Genomic DNA, 20,206 nt, shown 5'->3' on the forward strand with positions numbered 1-20,206 from the left:
CAGATTTCCTCCGTTTCCGCGCGACACTCGAAAGGAAGAAGATAATGGCAGTACGCCAGACATAGCGTTATCATTAGTTGATATTTTAATTTACCCAATCCCAGCGCAAAAATGCCTGCTCTATGTGCGCCTACCTCCTATATTTATATCTGTAATCGTACACCTTGAATATTTTGTGTTTATCATCAGCCATGCTTGGAACTCAAGCTGGCTGCGCTGGCTCCATTTCGGAAACCAGGACGTAAGTACCAGATAGCTTACTTGGCTGCGAGACAGTCAAGTGCTTGTCTCACACTGCTCCCCATCCCATCGGACGGCCTATTGCCGGCCGAATTCTACCCACCACGCAGTCACAGAATCCTCCATCATTCCAACAGGAGACTCAACAGGGAAGGGCGGCGAGGCCGACAAGGACCGATCTGAGATATGGTCAGAACCTTCAGGCCGCAGAGGGGGAAGGGGGTAGGAGAGAGCACGAGTACTGACTATCTCGGATGAGCACGAGTGCATATTTGATGGGAGTGAAGTCGATGAGGCATTGTTGAGCGGGAGGAAGGATTCGAGGCCCGTCAGCTGCGCAACCTTTGAGAAGCTGCGGCGCTGTTGTTGTAATTTCAGAGAATCCTCATCCTCGTCTTCGTCTTCGTCCTCATCGTCTTCCATAATTTGGGTCATTCTATAATCGTCGAACTCGATGACTAGCTCTTCACATGCGGGATCTTTGGTTTCATCCTTTGTTAGTTGCTCAGGAATGGCACCAAGGATGATCAGGCCGGAGCTAGCATCGTCCTCACACTCATCGTCATCATAGACAGCCTTCTCGTGACATGGCTCGATGATGAACTTGGAGAGTATCTCATCAGCCTCGTCGCTACCTGAGCTATCATCACTGTCTGAGCCGTTGTCACTATCCGAATCGCCCTCACCGGCTTCAAGCAAGCTGGCAGGCGGGTCTTCCTCACATGATACTGAGGACGAGACGGCCGACCTTGTGTTTTCCGCGGCGGAGCTGAAGAACTGGGTTACGGTGTTGGTCACGACGATGCTCCCGAGGCCGCTCTTTTTCTTCTCTGCCCTGTCTAGCGCCGCCTTGGCGTCGGCCTCGAACCGCTGCTGCGCGATCCTATAGCGGGTATGGTGGCACTCGGACGGGTAGTCGCAGTAGTCTGCGCAGCTATAAGAACCGTCGACAAAGGCGGCATCCTTGGCCTCGGCAGTCAGGCGCCCACGTTTCCAGTCGCCCCAGGCGGCCCAGCCGGCGTAGTCAAACTCGGAGCGGCACGGCCCGCCGGTGCGCCGGCGCTTGTTGGCGCGGCGGCCTGCCTTTGTGGGGCTCTGGCGCGACCTCGAGGTGGTCTCACTGGCAGAGGAGCACATCTCGTGCCCGCACTCGAGACACCGGCGCGTCGTGCCCAGACGATACGTACTGTGGCAGCTATGGCACTTCCAGACCCACGGGTAAGGCGCTGGAGGAGGCGGAGCGGGTCGGATGGTGAGCGTGGGCATCACGAGTGATTGCGTCGATGTTGGTTGTTTGTGTGCTGTTGAAAGTTCGGGGAGGGGGACCGAAGAGGTGCTGCGCTGGAACGGAGACCGTCGGACTTTTTTGAACATATCAGAGGTCGATAGGTAGCCGTTATTGTAGATTTGGAGGTGAATAATAAAAGCAGCGTCAAGATACGGGGCTGGGAAGAGATTTCGTCGAGGTAGCGGGCTATTTTTTCAAACGAGATTATCACTGAGCGAGGGTATATATAAAAAGAATGGTTCAACGAGTGACTGACAAATTAGTGTCACAGGAGTGGAAGGGGGTTGGTAGGGGGCTTGCTGGTGTATATCGAAGATTGAAAGAAAATACCACAAATGGTGTGTACGGAAACGGGGAAGAAAAGGAGCAAAAAAAAAAAACCTCGAGAAGAGTAAATGTTGAAAATAGAGACAAGAGTCTTGGGTGTAAGCGGCATCTTGTTTTTGTAGGGGATGGTCTTTGATCTAGTAATCCACAAAGGCAACAACAAAATAATATTCGCCCACGTGTAAGATGATAAAGAAGGACCACGAGAGCAATAGAGACTAAGCCTGAAGCCAATAAACTTCTTTGTCCTCTTAATCCTCAGCCTGTGTTGCCTTTATAGAAAGTTATCGGAAAAATCAGCATGGGTTGGGAAATTGCGTGAATGGTGAGATCAGTGTTCATCCTCAGGTCCTTTGTGCTAAGTGACACGGCAGTAAATAAACGAGGGTAATTCGAAAACGGCTCAGCGACCAAAGAAAAGATTGCTCTGCACAAAGAACAGAGTAGCTAGCATAGACAGCTTTAGGGACAGGACAAGCCACAAAATAGTACGACTTTATAGGATCCAGAATAACAGTGGATTTGAAAAGACTCAACAGGCAGCGATGGTAGAGTTATTAACCGTATTAAAACAGATGGTTTGGACACTTGAGAAAAGGGGCCAAGAATGACTCCTGGTTAAGACCTGCAGAACCCAAAGAAGACGCATATCCAATGACTTTTTGCATTCAGAAGCCAGATCTTCTGGAGAGAATTGATGGTCGAAAAGTTGGGCTTCATTGACGTTAAGTCAATTATGACAATTCGCAGAGCAAAAAAAAAACTGATTGACGCTTACATTCTGAGCCGTCAGCTGTCTTATTGACATGAAAACCCAGATGAAGCAAGGAGTATCTCATGAAAAAATGCGTTTCTTATTACAGGGGGAGGCGAGGTGTAGCATGGGAAGGATGGTACGATGTTGGCTAAGAGAGCCATACATTAATAAAACTCTGCATATCCTCCGAGAAAGAGGAGCAGCAGAATATAACGAACCGCGACAAGTCAACATGGAGTCCAAACCTTACTACGTCTTCCATGCTCCATACTCAATTTGAGCAACAGCAGGCCGGCATCTCGACAGCCAGTCGCACGCGAATGCGGCTCCTATGCGCCTTTATGCCTGGGCGACAGGCCGGTTCCACACCAGTGCAGGCAGCGATTTCATAGTAAGAGAATCAATCAACCTTACGAAAGAGCGAGGGTGCCACTCAGAGAGTGTGCCTGTCAGTGAAACCTAGCCTGCCTAGATAGACAGCTGAAGTGCTAAGCGTAGCGCGGAGAAGTGAATGATGTAAGACATGCATGCAGCGCCATTAGCCCTGCATGTCTCAAATTTCGAGCGTGTTTGCTCGTAATACAGTCCCTACAGGACTTGATCCGTGCCTTTCCACTGGCAGACAGCGAGAAAAGAACTGCAGTATTGATTGTTTGGGGGGCCAAAAGCCAATCAATCCATGGTCTGGTGAGCAAAGGGAGAGAGAAGAGGACATGATCGTCGGCAGCTGTGGGAGAAAATGTTTAATAGTCTTCCACTCATTCTCTTGTCAAACTTCTTGGGTTGAGGAGATTTGGGTGCTTGTGGCTGAATTGGGGATGCTCGTGAGCAAGACACTCCGGAGACCTAGTTTGCGCCGCGAGCGAGATGCGCTCTGAAAAATTCAAAATAACAGAATGGCTTGCAAAGCGACGCAAGTTTTGTTCGGTTAACACGTCCACTTTGTCCAATCAATTTTGGGATGCAAGAAAAGTGCTGCTGACACCTTCGCAGATGCGAGGAGAAATTAAGAAGAAAAGAAGAGATAAAAAAAAAGTTGTTGGAGCTTTCCCCAATGTCCGTGCTAGCGGCCATTAAACTCGCAGCATGTGTGTATTCTTTTTTTTTTTTTTTTTTTTTTTTTTTTTTTTTTTTTTTTTTTTTTTTTATCAAGGTGTGTACAGTATGCTAGTTGTGGCCGTTAAAATTTCGTCTGGCATTGACTTTGGTATTCCATTTGATAGTATGCAAGGCGAGGTAAGTCGATTGATTACCTGTTAGCTAAGTTGCTTGGACATCGATCGGATGGAACTGTGGAGTCCCGGCTCTTCTTTGCTGTGAGGATCTTGCTTGTACCGTACTACGTGGCAGCTGGTAACCTAGGGCAATTTGGAGATTACCTTATTTGCGTAAGGTACCTAGGTACAAAGGCGGGCAGTTAACAAACTGACTGACTCTAGAGTCTGGAACTAGACTGGAGATTCGTGCCTCACTCGCATGCAACTTGGTGCGTCTCTGCTGCACAAGCTCGATGGAAATTTATCCGTGTCGTATTGTACCTATTTACAGCTATCACCACATTGTCGGTTCCATGTTTCTGTCCCTCATGCATGAATCTTGATCGCTTTTCTTCCCTTTCGCCCGCCAATCAACTGCCACTGTCGATCAATTTTAGGGAACAAATCACTCTGCACATATAACAATCAAGCTCCAGCCGGGCGCCTTGCATAAAAAGGACCGAGCCATGTCGGTCGGTGCTGCTTCAAACGACGTGAACGCCAATCATCTGTAGCCAGTTTGCCAGCTTTTTTTTTTTTTTTTTTTTTTTTTTTACACCCATACGGAGTAGAATCTTGAACCTAGGTACTCCGTAATCGCTAAGCTTTGGACGTTGCTCAAGTGTCCAAATACACGGTCCAACCCAGGAATCCAGACGCAATGAGGCGACAACGGGGAAAATGGACAACAACAAAAACATACGCCACCCAACTCATCTGCGACACTGATTGGGATTCTTAAAGTTCCTAGGTACGTTGCAAAGTAAGGTAGGCAAGGTACCACCTACCTTGAATAACGTACCTAGGTACCACGTATCAAGCTGTTGCTTGCTGTTGGTACTGGCCACAACGTACCAGACATCTCTTCCGTCCCATCTACCGTCCAAGTATCCCCGTCCACCCACCAGACTAGTGAGCGATCTATACCGTGATTCGATTCGATGCAAGGTGCCACGCCCTCACTGGCTGGACGCCAACGCCACGCTCAGACACCTGACTGACCCGCGTCAATGATACCTACCAGCCTGTGGCACGCGCATGGAAGAATGAAGACTTTGTACACATTGTCTACCTACCTTACCTTGTCTATTTTCAGGACAGTAGGTGATACTTGCTTAACTAACTACACTCACTGTGAATGGCAGGTAGATACCCGAACCTTCATCTCTTGAGTTAATAATGAGTGAGTATCTAGATGTATAGTTAGTGTATTTATTTTATCCTTTGTTGGGAAATGTACTTTCTGTCAAATTGCAATTGAACATATTTTTTTTCTTCATTTTTCTTTTTATTTCCCCCTTTTTACTCTTTTTTTCTTGTTTCTTTCGTTGCCAGGTGCCAGGTGCCAAGCTCCACGCGGCAGCTCAGGTAACCGTGCTAGAAACCCAAACGGAACGCGCCCCCTCCTTTATTTTTTTTTATTTTTTCCAGAAGTCCGCACTGCAAGTGAACCGTGAAAGGCGTTTTAATCCACAACTGAACCAGTTGGTGGGTCGTCCCGTCTGCCTGACCCGAGCAAAACATCCTTATCCCTCGTCATTCCAAATTTTTCTCAAACCAAACCCCTTCTCATCCCCAATCTCCCAGACCTCCTGTCGCCAGCGCACCCTTAACGACTTTATGCCCATCCGCGATTCTTACCTTCCTTTTTGCATTCATTGCCCTCCCTCCCTCCCCCTCTCTCTGTACCCGACGCCCAACTTCTGAGCCACGACGCTTCTGCCGAGTTGCTCTCTGTCGCTCCTTGAACCTGATTCAATTCGACTAGACGCTTGCTTGACTTGACACTTTTCGCATCCGCCGCCAGCCCTGACCCCGTTTCCACCTGTTCCCCACAGATTTTGCGGTAGAGCCCCCCGACCATTCGTCGGCTGGCAGAGGGGGTCGAAAGAGCCAGGGACTGAGAAAATTACGAAATAGGGGACGACATTACATTCCCTTGACCAAACCGTTAGTTAGGCTTTCTCTCGCCGCGCCCCTGAGCGATTGAAACCTACTTCGCTGCATCATCCTTTGCGACCTCTGCAACTAAAACTCGCTCATCCGGAGCCATCGCCAGTCAGTATTGCTTGGTATCTCTACAGTCTGCTGCCCATATAGCCGGCAGCTGGTGTAGACTCGCCATCAACACGACCCACGATACCATATAGACGTGCACGATAATGAATCAACAGCAAGAGGGTTACTTGAACAGCCAATACGGCACCGTCAACCGGTCGACGAGCTCATCCAGGCCCGGATATGCCACCACCGCCGGATTCCCAGGCGCCATGGGTTCCAGCCGTCAAAACCAGCGAGGTGGCATCGATGCGCTAAGCCAGCAGATTGGAGACTTGAGCTTCTACCCCAATTCCGACGATCGTTTCAATTCGTTCAATTCGGGTGCCTCGCGCTTTGAGAGGTCCGGACCCTCTCCCGTCTCGGGCGCAAATACTTTTATGTACGGAAATGCTCAAGCCTGGAGTTACAATGGGAACCCTGCGACTATCAATGGTGCCATAACCGATCCTACTCGGATGCGGGGAGGTGTGAATAGGAGGGCACCTCTTCCTACTGTGCGTACTTTCCCAAGAGTCCTTATCTGTCATCTACCCGGTGTCGATGTAGTGTCTCTGTAGCCTCCCAACAGTAACTGACAAGAGTCTCGAAAATGTAGGAATGGGCTGGCATGGGCGATTCTAACTTGAGTGGTCAAGCACCACCTCTGCAGCAACGCGGGCAAATGCACCACTATCCTCAGTCTGTGCAAGGCGTAGGAACCACAAACGGCCAGATTTACACCGTTGCGCCACCCGGAGGGAATTTCATGCATCCCGAGATGGGATCTCACGGCGATGATGATCACGTTGGTGGGCCCGGCTTGATCAAGACGGCTATTGTTATCAAAAACATCCCTTTCAACGTACGGAAGGAGACCCTGCAGAGTTTGATGGTGGACATGAACCTCCCGCAGCCATACGCTTTCAACTACCACTTCGACCAGGGCGTCTTCCGTGGGCTGGCCTTTGCCAACTTTGCGCACCCTGAAGAAACAAAGGTTGTCATCAACAGCATGAACGGAATGGATGTGTCCGGTCGCAAACTGCGTGTCGAGTACAAAAAGATGCTCCCAGAACACGAGCGGGAGAGGATCGAGCGTGAGAAGCGGGAAAAGCGTGGGCAGTTGGAGGAGCAGCACCGCTCGGTAGCGCCCCTGCAGCACCAGGCATCCATATCCTCGCTGAATGCCGCTTCCACCGTATCAGACGCTGCACATTCGTACAGTAAGCATCGGATACCCGCGTACTCCATGTCAGGAAACGGCGAAGAAGCACAAGCCAGTGATGGTTCTGGAATGCTGATCCAAGTCGCAGGGCCGAGCGAGCAACACCCCATCGATCTCAACAACGAATCTACGCTCAAGGCTTATATGGAGCTATATATGTTCAAGAACGATGTGAACCGCGAGATCATGGTGTTCCCGTCAAACCTTACTCCTGAGCAGCGACGCGATATCCACATCCTTTCGCACAATCTTGGTCTTAACCACACCAGCGTTGGGGATGGCGACAATCGACAAGTAGTGGTGCGCAAGCTTTCTTCAGGTGGGATGGAGAAGGGATCTCTGGCACCGTCAACCGGAGCCACGCTGGACACCCACCCAAGAGGCCTCAGTCGTGCCGCGACCATCGACTTCGCCGAACAGTCTAGGGGTGCCCCATCAGGTACCTACCACACTCAAGCTCGAACAGGTGGTCTGCTTGGAGTTCCTGGCAGTCCGGATGGCCCGCACGCGATGAACGGTCTCCGAGGTGTCAAGAGCTTCGCCGATTTGCGCTCCTACAGCCCTAGCCCTTCGCCCTCTGTTACTAGCGCATCTAACATCGGCGCTCCCGGACACAACATTTCTCTCTTTGGCCATTACACCACCGACAGCAATGCTGGATTCCCACCAATGTCTGTCCCGCCACCGCCGCAGGCGGGTGTTGAGTCCATTCACACGGACAGATTGGGATCACTCACCCGGGCTGCCTTTGACTCTGGGGTGCCAGTGACCCGACCTAGGAACGATGGGCCTGGTGCTATTGGTACTATTGGTGCTATTGGCAGCCAAAGGCCTAATGCCAACGGCAATGGCGCAAGCAACCGTGCCCCGGAAAGACAGCCTCGAGGTCCCAGTGTAGAGTCTTCTGGGTTCGGAACTCGCACACGACAGAACGGCCACATGCAGCGCAACAGTGGTATGTTTTATATCGTCAAGTCCCAATCTTGTGAAGCCTCAGATGCTAATATCCTTTGAACGCAGACTCATCAGACAACGCCCGAACGAGCACATCCAGCTCAACATGGAATCACTAAATATTAGTGGTCAACATCAGTGCCACGCCAAGCTTATTTCGATGCGACCTATTGGTACATGACGACATGCACCTTTATCCCTGCTTCAACCTCGACTGGATAGACACTCGGCTCGACGAACACAAACAACGGGGTCATCGCGAAAGCCTCGACGCTCGAGACCACAACTGAATGACTAGTCATTCTACTTGTCTCTTAAGCCATGACAACGTGGCCGAATTTCGGGCGCTTTTTGTTTCATCATTCTCCAGTGCTTGCCATGTCAGCCCTTCAAGTTTTCTGCCGCATAATGACCCCTTAAAGAATTGTAATCTCTGCTATTTGCTTTCTCAATTTCAGCCGGAGCCGAGTCTTTGTGTCTTTTTCTTTCTCTTTTCTGCTTCTTCCCTTATTACAGATCTTTTATATCTTTGGTGGTTTTGGTTATTTCTGCTCTTTATTTTTTCTTTTTATTTCTTCTTTGCTATGTTGCAGTTTCTGCAATGAGCAAGACGGTCAGGGAGTTTCAAAAGGTCATGAGGCTTTCTTTTGATCCCCGTCACGAGCTCCATCTGTTTGCTTTGGTGCTGGGGACGATACCAATGGCCCGGACCGTGGCCTGTACACCACAATTTCACCACCGATGTCCTGACGAAGCGATGAGAAACTCTATACTATACCCGACATCATCATTGGTTGACGACGACGAGGAATATAAAAAAAGGTGAAGAATGCAGGATGCGCCCCGGTGGAGGGCGTGATGAAAGCGCGTGGTTTATAGGGTGGAAGGTCACCTGGACGAGTTGAGCTGGGTGATGAATTTCAGGGGACGGGGAAAAAAGCATTTTGGATACAAGGCGTCACGCTATACACCTTCTTGGGCAACCATTCCATAAGTGCCGTGCGAGAGCGACCCTCGATCTGGTCGCCCCCGGCAATAAGCATCACGAAGAAACGACAGCGCGGAGAAAACAAAACTGCAGTGTTTGAACAGCTGCTGGGCCTCGAAATCAGCGCAGACCTGGAGCGTGGTGCGCAGATTGGTCTTGGTCGACTTGTTGCGAGCGTGTGGGGGATTCTCGGGGTGTATGACGCGGAGGTGCCACCCCTTTCTTTGCTGCATTTTGCGTTGGCTTTGGACATGTTCTTTTTTTGCTTGTTTCACCTTTTTTTTCTTTTTCTTTTTACGATTGTTCTAATTCCACGCTGTTATGATGTGACGTCTAGATGGTTATGTTTTTGTTTGCTTTCTGTTGCCTCTCACGCCCTTTGACTTTGCATATCACCTCCTTCCTAAGCTTGCTTTTCAAGTTTGCTGAGCAGGTGACGCTTCATGCTCTTTTGCATCGCTTACGAGCAATGTCACTAGCGTGCTGGGAGTGAAGCAGGAAGCAGCAACTGTATCATACACCCATTCAACAACACCGCCATACAAGAACGAACACTCTAGACACGGAGCTTGCATGATTACTTAATAATACACCTAAGTTATGAGACTAAGATTTGGCTTTACCTTTTGATATCCGATCGACTATAGGGCTGTACTTTTAACTTTGGGTTCAAAGCCTCGGATGTAAATGGGATAAGTTGAGACGACGGCCGAATTTGGATGATGAATGTAGCAATTTGTTCGATGATGATGATGATAATGGTGATGATGATGGACCAGGGTACAAGGGGGTACTTTTTCTACGCGCTGGTATACTGGAAACTGAACTATAGACTTGTAGATGTCTTTTTTCTTTGTCTTTGTCAGCTTCTCCTCGCTCTATATCTGCTTCAAGCCCCTTTGTTGCACTCAGGCCTAGGGCCCGAAGGAAATGTTGTGCCAGATACTCAATGTAGTCCTGATGAGGCCCGGCGCGCCCGTGGAGGGGAGCTGGTATTATTTGTGTTGTGTAGGTGTATGGTAGGCAGACAGAGTGGGCAGGTTGTGGGTTGGGTGTCAGGTGGACGATCAAGGCTCCTATATTTCTCGGGTATGATGTTGAGAGTTTTTGCTTGAGGGCATGGTCGAGGAGATAGTAGTATATGATGGTGGCAGCTGCAGCTGCAGCCAGTGTGGATGCCCTGGTGGTTTGGTCTATACCCCGACATCGGCAAGCTGCGCCAGCTCTCAAATATCAATGTACAAGATAACAACGCCACTTAATTGTCTGGGCTATGGCAAAAAAAAAAAAAAAAAAAGTCAACCCAACCGAGAAAAATACATGGCATGATGATGATAAGTTTCACTCACGGTGCAGTTGTCATGGAGCAAAAGTTATCATAAGGACCACCGCTAACTAATATCTGGAGTATACTATTTATATTTAATACATAGGTGACTTACACGTATCAAAATATAGTAGGATTACAACGTTAGCACGTTTTCTCATACACACGTATGCGTGCAGCCAAGCTGTATCGGTAATCAGTCGGTAATCAGTCGGTAAAATAAAGGCTCGCTCTATCAATGATTATTGGGAAGATATAGGAGCAAAATATTATTTCATATTCTGCATACATATTCCAACATAGTACAAGAAATACTTGGTCACCAGAAAACACCTCATCTCTATTTAAACTCTCTGCAAAAGTTACGTCAGAAAAGCAAAGAGTTTAGAGGACTTGTAAACTTTTCGACGTAATATTTACTGGGAGCAAGTGAGAATACTCAAACATTATTTGACGATTTCCATTCTTAATGTGATGAGTCTCGGTTCTATCATCAAGCCACTAAAGTCCCCTGCTTGGCAGCAGCATTGGGGCGAGTGCTGAGTAAGACCACACTACACGCAGTCCCGCAAGCGTGGGAACCTGGTCACCCCACCCTCCCCGTGTATCTCCGTTCTCTGCCTTTTTTAGCCCCCATCACAAGCTACTGTACTGTACCCTAAGTAATCTGCCTCGTGCTGTGCTGCTCTGCTTACCCTCCCAAAACGGGTCAGACTTTTTCTTTGCTCCGGCGTGTAACCATAACGTCGTTGAAAAGCTTGCAGTAAAAACTCTGTTGACGCATTTCCAAAGAAGTGCAATTTTATTTATCCTTTTACATTATACTCATGCTTATTTGCGAGAGAAAAAAAAAAAAAAAAAAAGGTTACATTGCATGAACATATTCGAGCAAATTCGTTACAGACGGGCCCAGCTGAGTGAGTGGCCTTGGCAGTGTTTAGGTGGATGGCAGGACGAACAAGGGGGCGCAGCAACAAGAAAAGGTTCCATTCAGAATGATATGGTGCTTCTTTTACTGACAAGGAACATGGTCTAAAGTGCTGACCACCACCCTTCCCTCCTTCTCTATTGGGCTGACGCTGAACGTATTTGTCCGTCTTTTTATGAGTAACTCTCCACCCCCCAAGACATGCACTGCCGGGCTCATCTCGTTTCCCAACGGGCCCAGCCCTACCCCTTCTTGTTTTTTTCGAGACAGGAAACGCGCTATTCTTCAATCATCTTGGCCCAGGTTGCTTGTTTTCCTGCGTACCTTACTTACCGTCGTCTTCCGCCAGTCAAAAGCTTTACTTGTTACTTATCATACATAATATTTGATTTATCAACTGAATGTTTTCCTCTTGTCACCTCATCCGTTTAGTCGACTAGCTGGTCTCGTCGCAAGTCTGGTTCAGGCCAGGCTTGCTCTGTCGAGTGACTCTCATGGCCGCAGCTCCCGGGCATGGACCGGTGATTTCCAGTTCCCACGAGGCTTCAAGGTCTCGGTGGCCAGGACGTTTTCTCATATTAGTTACCGTGCTGGCTCTTTTGACCAACGCGACTGCTGTCTCAATCAATAACCCAGCCATAGCGTCGGACAGCTTATCAGAGGCCGCTGTAAACATCGGCCCATCAAATATTAAAGCCAGATCGAACAGCCCGCGAGGCTCTGAAGTTCTAGGGACTCCCAGAAGAGCTCCTGCCGTCAGACCGAGGGGCACACCCGTCATACATAAACGTGCAACGGCCTCGATCCCATCGCCAACCGCACAGGTTACCTCAGGACCCAGCAGCTCGCCTATCCACTGCCCAGCCGACAACCTCACTGTCTTCACCGAGCCTTCGGCATCTAAGCGCTACGTCGTTCTATGTGGTCGTGACTACCACTCGTCCCTCGGTGCTGTAGATTTGTACAACGTAGCGGCAAAATCACTCAACGACTGCATCGAGGTGTGCGCAAGGGATAACAGTGGGTGCTCGTCGGTGGGCTGGGGGTATATGGACGATGAGTTGGGCTTCAGGTGCTTTCTGAAGAGCTCCATCGGAGAGCCTCATGACTCTGCGGGTTGGATGTTTGCGGTGGAGGACGCCAGTCAGCCCGGAAGCCCCGCTCCGACCGCAAGCCCAGGATTGAGTGCTGACGCAAAGGCTGGAATTGGTGTCGGAGTCGCGGCCGCCGCAGTACTCACGGGTGTCGGTATCCTCGCCGCTTGGTACTATAGGCAGCGCAAATCAATTGCTGAAAAGAGCCTGGGACAAGCCAAGGCCCTGTCAGAAAGCTCTAGCAGCTTCAGTTACGGTTCGCACAGGACCCATTCACCAGCACCGCCATCATTTCAGCGATCCATGCACCAACTACCAGCAGGCGAATGTCTTGAGCTTCCGGGTAGTTCAGTCAATGTCGGTCCGGCCCCCGTCAGTTCGACACGGGAAGAGAATGCTCCAAGTCGTGGCGTCGCAACATATATTTTGAGGCAGCAACAAAAGATACTGGATAGCTGTCGCCCAGAAAGACCCGGGGCCGACTCAAAAACGGGGTTGACATGCATTGATACAAACAACTCGCAATGGGGAGCAACGTATGCCCGCAGCCCCGACGGAACCCTGGCCCCCATGAGCGCAATGACGGGTCTCGGAAGCTATGCGGCATCGCCATGGAGCGCAACGCAGTCCAGTCCGGCCTCGGAGCTCCCCGTGGTTCGCGGGGGCCCGAATGGCTATGGACCAGAATATGAGATGGCGTCGGACGTCACGGCGGGGACCGGGAGGCCGGAGCGAGCGACGGACAAATTTTTGCTGTCAGACATGATTTTATTCAAGAAGCAGCTGATTTCGGAGAAGGCTGCAGATGGATAGGCAGGAGATGTCCCGATTTGGATAGCATGATATTGGCGTTTTTACCTGTTATGATCAATTTTTATTAAATTTTACTTGACGAAAATTAAAGCAAGCTAGACTTGGAGCAGTCGGCAAATTTTCATATTACCGGTACCCAGGTCCTTCGTAGTTCCAGACCGAGTATTACTCGAGTTTCCTCCACTCCGCGAATCATGGCATTGAGGATATTACAGCTGATTGGTAAATGGTACAGCAAAATGGATGTAGAGAACCACTTGATCTTCGTGCCCGCAATCATAGGCGGAATTAGATTCCCATAGAAAGAGGTTGCTGCCCCATAATGGGCCCGCCCAACGGCAAAGGACGTGGTTGGGTATTAGTAAGCTGCAAACTTTTCTTGCACAGGCCAGACATTTGCCCCACTTGTAGAGAGTATAAGAAGACCTGCTCGCCCTCCCCAAACCGTTTTTGTTTTTCTCTTTCTACCATGTCGATCTTACTTCAAAGTATGTCTCCTATACATTGCCTCTTCACATCTACAGCCTCCCAACACAACCACTAACATCTCATCTCTTCAACAGGAATCATTTCTATAGTAATCGACCCACTTCTTTGTTTCCCAAAGAAGCTTCAGACCATACCCTGGTTGATGACTTTTATGCTCGTTGCCCTAGGGTGAAAACCACTTATTTCGTCCTCGCTCTGTCCGAAAGGATGGCGGCAGCTGAGTTTTCTCGGCTGCTGTAGAGAGGACTGTGATGATCTCTACCCCGATTACCCAGGGTCTTGCCTTCGGGCGCTTGGGCGGGGTGGGCTTCGATGCAAATCTGACAGGCCTTTTTCTCTTTTTTTCATTGCGATCTCCGAGCTTGCTTGGGGCGTAAAGAAGAAAACATTTACCGAGTCTGAGGATGTTGTTTTGAACTGCCCCGCCATTTCAAACATTGCAACTTCGGGGCCCTGATTCGATGTCATTACATGATTTCAAGGGATGGTACGGGAAAATCGTACCAACCTGCTTTCGTGTCGATGGTTGGAGCCCGATTATTCATATGCACAGGGGAAGTCAATACGACGACCTGATTTGATGTAGGACGATAATGTGCCTCTTGATGGGATTGCCTGCAGGATAATTCGGATGGGCATTGTCGTACTTTCCAGATAATCCCATAGAAACCAGCAATTTATTCACAACTGTGTAGTAGAATTTATTTAGTTTTATTCTAAACTTTTCAGGTACACGTAGTGCTCGGCGCCGCGCCTTGGCACAGTTAGAGACAGGGCTATCGGGCAATCACTTGCTTGCCGCTATTCTACATTTGTTCACCTACCTCTTCCCACAGAGCGGGCCTTACAATGGGTACTTATAGATACTACTAGATGTCGGCAGCGGAAATCAGATTCTTTGAATGGCAAACGGCCAATACCGAAAGGAAAAGGGTAGGCTTGGTTGGGTAGAAAAGGTACCTAGGCACCTCTGGCACATTAGGAAACCTAAGGTCATCCCTTGGTAGGACTTATCGGCCACTCAAAATCCTTGATGGCAACATGTTCTACGAAACTTATGATAGGCTGGATGTGCGCCTCCCCTAGCTTCCGCGCTTTCAGACCTTGCTGATTCCAATCTATTTTGTATCTCTCCCTAATACTTAGGTACCTTGCTTAGTTGAGACGCAAAATACACGCAACCCTGCCTTACTATTTATTTATTTTTGCCTCTTTCGATTTTCATGAGCCTCGAAGGGGAAAAAATCCCAGAGTGTCTTATCTGCGTGTCCTTCCTGCCTACATTAAACTAACTCACTGGATCCATTCATTATTATTCACGTCTTGAGCTCACACCACCAGCATGAATTGATTGCGGGGAACAAATTCATTATCCTCGCTATTGAGTTAACCTACATTTGTTGCATTGCAGCATAATTGTGTGGGCACCTACCAAACCAATATAGACTAAGCCTTGGGTAGCACTAGGTCGGTCATCTACCTACTCGAGCTGACTTGTTGGATGTGTCGCACAGTGGATGGGCACAGCGGGGGAAACCTAGCTTGACACGGCGTCGCGAACGCGGCGAAGTTCTGATCTTGTCAAGCAATTTTTTTCTCGCTCTTTAATATTTTTGACTTTTTTTATTTTTTTTTTATTTCCTTGTATTACGTTTTCATCTCGTCAACCTGCCGCCCCTCGTTTATACAATAACACAAACAATCAAGCGACAGCGCAGCTTCCCCAGAAACTTCCTTTCAGTCAATAAGGTCCCAAGAAATTGGCCCGCCCGTCACAGTCCCACATAGGTAGGCTTGCCAATTGCATGCCCACCCTTGTACCATACCCCATTTGCACCAGGCGATGTGAGTGCGCTCCGGCAGCGCAAGCCGCGAGCAGACAGACAGGCAGACAGACGATGGATCCAGCTATCAATCTGCAGCAGCGCATAGCGCAGGGTCTGAGCATTTCCCTGCGAAATTCTCTCAACTCCCTGGGCTTGGGCAATGGAGCTGCAATCAATTCCATCCCCACGCCTACGGGCTCTTCAGAGACAAATCATACCGATGGACTAGTGATAGATGTCGAAAAGGGCAGGCCCGAGTTGGAGCACCAAAGTCCGAGCGGCATTATCGCGGGTTCTCACGTCACTGCATCCAGCGCAAAAAGCGCAAGGAGCATGGCCGGGGATTCGACAGATGATGTTGTCCGGCAGCGACAGACAGATGAGCAGCAAATTCTGGAAGCGGTCGAAGCCGAGCAAATCGGACTAGCCGCCGCCCACCGTACTGCGCCACTCACCCTCGCGACTCTGCCGCCCGAATTGCAAATGATGATCATCCGACAACTCAACTTTGGCGACATTGAGCGGTTGCGGCGAACATGTCGCTTCTACAGGAAGCTTGCGTCACCCCGTGCCATCAAGGTGCTCTTTGGGCCCGATCATCTCCGTCGCCTCTTGCTCAGTCACTGCGCCCGCTGTCTGACGTACGACGAAGAGCGATTGAGTCTTTTGCAGGCGCCGGTCACCCATCGCGACTTTCCGCTCTGTGCGCTTTGCGTCGACTGCGCGGTCGCCGAGAGGGACGACCGCATCGTTGTCGGCCGCAAGGTGACAATGGGCAACGGCGACGGAGTCTGGATATGCCGCTGGTGTGGCTGGCCCGTCACTTCCTCGCCGGCTACTGGCCATGTACAGTTTCACAGGCGATGCTACAACAAGTACAACGACGCGCTGCTGTTTTTCTTCTCGTTGGGTTGGATGCAGCTAGCACTGGGGATTATAGGTGCTGCGTTGGCATGGAGGTATTTCCGGAATGATATTCAAGTCTTTGCCCCCACCGTGGTAAGTATACACCCTTCGGTCACACCTTGAGGGAGAGAGCCTGTTTGGAATAGATATGCTGACTTTTTGTATGCAATCATCAAGACTTCATTCCTACTTCTCTGGGTATGCTTTCTCATCCTCACGTTCCGTGGGAATCGCATCAGAACGTACCATTGGAGCTTCTTGTTTGAGCTCATGACACTGCTCTGCTGGATCCCTCCGATTCACTGGATCATCGACTTGTACATCGAGACACCATATTACGAACTGCCCAGAAGCACAATGGCATGTCTGATATTTTTCTGTTTTAACATGTAAGCATCCTTCTTCCCTTGAAATTTTCTTTTTCTTTCTTTTTTTTTACATCCTTGCCATATCTTCTACCCCGAGTCGAATGCAAAGTTTGCAAAGTTATTAACAGACCTTGCCGGCAGACTTTTCCGACTTTTGAATGTGCTCGGAAACCTCGTGCTTTTGTGCGAGTACCAACGAACAAGCCATCACCTTCCATCGCATATGATACCATGGTGGAGGCGCATCACGAACCCAGTCGTGGACTGCTTGATATTCTGGACGTATCCTCAGTGCGCGGAGCAAAAGTACCCACCGCATTGGAGCTAGGAACGATTGTTTTTGTTTTCTTTTTCTCTCAGAGTCTATTTATTTCTCACTTTTCTTTTCCCCCAGCACACCCATTGCAGGCAGTTCCTTCAAGCGCATGTATACACTTCTTTTTCTTAGGCTGTAGTATACAAAAATATATCGGTATGCGAGGAGGTTGGAGAAAATGGGGGGAATGGGGAAAGGAGGACGAAATCCTGGGATGAGGTGGGGAAAAGGTCGGATTTGGGATCGGATCAACACGCTGTTATGAGGATACATGATACCTACCTAGGCTGAAGATGGAAAAACAGCAAGGAAAAAAAAAAAAAAAAAAAAAAAGCTGGCAACGCTTGGGGTCTGCCGAATCAAGGAAACAGAGTAAGGGTACACACGAAACAGGGTCTACGCTGGTATCTAGACCCGGCCGAATACGAGTAGAACACCAACCACGTTACGAATGATAGTATTAGACCAAAAGCAAATAAACGCGCTGACGACGGTTTATTCCGTGGGTATGCACCTATGTGATGTTCATTGTTCCCACTGTATGCGGTAAGTGATATGATGACAATGGTGGCTGCTACTGGAGGTCTGTTGCGCCAGAGGTGGGGCAGAGATAGTGTAAACTCGTATCAGCCCCTCACCCTCTCCAGACTTCCGACATAATATCACCCACAGGGCATGTCCTTCAAGTTCAAACCCCTGATGGTGTAGTTGGTTCATCACGTCTGACTGTAATTCGCTAGGTTGTAATCAGAAGGTCACCGGCTCGACTCCGGTTCGGGGGAATAAATTGCATTTTTATCCTTTTTGCTTTTTTTCCCCCGACACCGTGCCTGTTGTGTGTTTTGTGTTTTGATGTACACAGACATGATATGGGACGAAATGCCCCTGGCTACTATTTTCGACGGCACAGACTGCGATGGAAAACTACAGTCAGTACCTACAAAGTATGCTTTCTTGTTTACATAAGCTGACCAGACAATTCCCCTCCTCAAACTCCACATGAGGTATCACATCACATCACATCCTCCCTCATATGTCCAGCTCATAAAAACAAATTTCAAGTAGGAATTATTCCTCTTTCTTGTTTGGCATTGCCTGATAGTTAGTTGTAGTGCATCCCGTCTTTCAAATAAAAGCAACTGCACCTATAGTTTGATGCAGTCTCCGTCCCGTCTCGCACGTGGCATAATGTCTCCGCACGTCAAGGTACTTGACTTCTTCAAAGACGGGTTGGACGGCTTCCGATCATCCCAGGCTCAGCTGCAGATATTATGTGAATCTCCGCGCCACGACGCTGCCTCTCCGCTACCTCAAGATGCGGACCGCACCACCACTAGTACTACCCACAGCAGCGAGGCAGACACCACGAAGAGGAGTAAACCGCGTCTGCCGAGGCGCATAGTCGTCCTGGACGCCTCGTTCAACCCGCCGACTACTGCGCACATGCAGATGGCCACGAGCGCGGTCCGCAGCGCCGGCGATAGGCGGCATACCAGGCTGCTGCTGCTGCTGGCCGTAAACAATGCGGACAAGGCTCCGAAGCCGGCCTCGTTCGAGCAGCGGCTGGCCATGATGAACGCCCTGGCTCAGGAGGTTTACGAGGAGCTATCTGGCGACGATGACGAGTTGGATGTAGGTGCTTCTGGCGGCGAGGAGGACGACGGCTACAGGTTTGGCATCGACCTGGCGTTGACGACGCTCCCGTACTTTCATGACAAGAGCGCGGCCCTCGCGGCCGTCGAGGAGACGGCGTTCGACCCTCCCCCGGCGGGGAGACACCCCGTAGAGCAGGTGTTTCTCATCGGCTACGACACCCTGATCAGGCTGTTCAACCCAAAGTACTACTCACGGACGGAAAACGGAGAAGTCGTCAACGGGATCCGAGAGGCCCTTTCGCCGCTGTTCGGCCGCGCGAGGGCGCGCCTCACGCTCCGCGCCGACGCCGACTGGGGCGACAGGGAGGAGCAGCTAGCGTATCTTGAGGCCGTCACGCACGGGGACGCTCTCGAGCAGGCCGGTGGGCTGAAGCAGTGGGCGAGTCGCATCGACGTTGCCGAGAGCGGGGGCGCACCGGGCCTAGTTAGCAGCACGTCTGCGAGAGAGGCTGCCACCAGAGGGGACTGGGTTCGGCTCAGGGAGCTGGTGCCCCCGAGGGTGGCTGCTTGGGTCCAAGACGAGAGGCTTTACCAAGAGTCTGAGTAACAGTGGACGGCACAGAGAGCTGCTGTCGAGTTTGATGACTTATGAAAATGGTATGGCCTCTTTTTTTTCGACGTACTTATCGTCAACACAAGCCGGCTAAAGTCCTGCGAGGCACAAACCAATTCATAAATAACAAATTACAGCTTATATTCTGGCCACCTGCTGGTTCAGCGTGTGGGCTTGTCTTCGGTCATCGACCACAACCGGCCAGGATTCCTAGATGTGGCAGCTTGATTCTCAAAGAATGAAAGCGGATCGCTCCAAGGCTGTGCTGGCCCGAGATGCTATCGTATCCGATGAGTTGACTGCTTTCTGGACAATGCGCCCCCTGGACTGTTGTAGTCGCAGCGAGCGCACGTTTTGAGACGCGGCTTGAAGTACATCGTGCCCGTCCTCTTTATATTCTTGCTCCAGCTGCCCTCGACCTGGAGCAACCCAGATTAGCAATATCGGATTGTGTTGAACCCCCTTTTTTGGGCCACGATTGGAACCAATGCCTACGTTCGCGTTCAATGGGAAGAAGACAAAACGGAGACCAACTGAGCATCAAGTGAGACGAGGATGGCAAAAATGATGAGAGGCGCTTATGAATCAGTTACTGGACAGAATGGATAGGATCTCAATGAGCCTGGCCGTTTAAAACCCCCCTCCCCCGAAATGATCGGCCGTGTCGTGTCACCGAGACTCGTCAGATTCATCCAGCCTACCCATGGGTCTTGAATCCTCAAGATCGAGTAACATCTCCCAGCGGGATTCAATATATGCTTGAAACAAAATAACCAGAGAGGGAACGAGTGTTCTGTTACATTGCTTCCTTGCTCCTGTGAACGGTGTTTGTTTGTTATCACTTTTTTGAACCACG

General features: G+C 49.9%; 5 protein-coding genes across 5 annotated transcripts; 4 read left to right on the top strand and 1 right to left on the bottom strand.

The window, feature by feature from the left end:
• Window positions 1-318: 318 nt before the first annotated feature.
• Window positions 319-1,614, bottom strand: PgNI_01637 (uncharacterized protein; the record flags this gene model as incomplete). The annotated part of the gene is made up of 1 exon (XM_031121709.1): window positions 319-1,614. The coding sequence occupies one exon, from the start codon at window positions 1,612-1,614 to the stop codon at window positions 319-321; it is 1,296 nt and encodes a 431-aa protein (XP_030987760.1).
• A 3,930-nt stretch (window positions 1,615-5,544) lies between these two features.
• On the top strand, window positions 5,545-9,823 carry PgNI_01638 (uncharacterized protein). Its single transcript, XM_031121710.1, has 3 exons — window positions 5,545-6,423; window positions 6,525-8,088; window positions 8,154-9,823. The coding sequence occupies exons 1-3, from the start codon at window positions 6,031-6,033 to the stop codon at window positions 8,204-8,206; spliced, it is 2,010 nt and encodes a 669-aa protein (XP_030987759.1). The 5' UTR covers window positions 5,545-6,030; the 3' UTR covers window positions 8,207-9,823.
• A 2,001-nt stretch (window positions 9,824-11,824) lies between these two features.
• PgNI_01639 (uncharacterized protein) lies at window positions 11,825-13,237 on the top strand (the record flags this gene model as incomplete). The annotated part of the gene is made up of 1 exon (XM_031121711.1): window positions 11,825-13,237. One exon carries the CDS (start codon window positions 11,825-11,827, stop codon window positions 13,235-13,237), a length of 1,413 nt encoding a protein of 470 aa, XP_030987758.1.
• Window positions 13,238-15,372: 2,135 nt separating this feature from the next.
• PgNI_01640 (uncharacterized protein) lies at window positions 15,373-17,154 on the top strand (the record flags this gene model as incomplete). Its single annotated transcript, XM_031121712.1, has 3 exons — window positions 15,373-16,551; window positions 16,636-16,822; window positions 16,955-17,154. Exons 1-3 carry the CDS (start codon window positions 15,532-15,534, stop codon window positions 17,152-17,154), a joined length of 1,407 nt encoding a protein of 468 aa, XP_030987339.1. The 5' UTR covers window positions 15,373-15,531.
• A 1,176-nt stretch (window positions 17,155-18,330) lies between these two features.
• On the top strand, window positions 18,331-19,344 carry PgNI_01641 (uncharacterized protein; the record flags this gene model as incomplete). The annotated part of the gene is made up of 1 exon (XM_031121713.1): window positions 18,331-19,344. The coding sequence occupies one exon, from the start codon at window positions 18,331-18,333 to the stop codon at window positions 19,342-19,344; it is 1,014 nt and encodes a 337-aa protein (XP_030986077.1).
• Window positions 19,345-20,206: the final 862 nt, after the last annotated feature.

Source organism: Pyricularia grisea (genome assembly GCF_004355905.1).
Source record: "Pyricularia grisea strain NI907 chromosome Unknown Pyricularia_grisea_NI907_Scaffold_1, whole genome shotgun sequence".
NCBI lineage: Eukaryota > Fungi > Ascomycota > Sordariomycetes > Magnaporthales > Pyriculariaceae > Pyricularia > Pyricularia grisea.

Excerpts from the sequence above, each read along its gene's own strand:
- PgNI_01638 (XM_031121710.1), top strand. The coding sequence starts at position 6,031 with ATGAATCAACAGCAAGAGGGTTACTTGAACAGCCAATACGGCACCGTC. Across the intron at positions 6,424-6,524 it reads GGAGGGCACCTCTTCCTACT|GAATGGGCTGGCATGGGCGA; the intron begins GTGCGTACTTTC and ends TCGAAAATGTAG. Across the intron at positions 8,089-8,153 it reads CCACATGCAGCGCAACAGTG|ACTCATCAGACAACGCCCGA; the intron begins GTATGTTTTATA and ends CTTTGAACGCAG.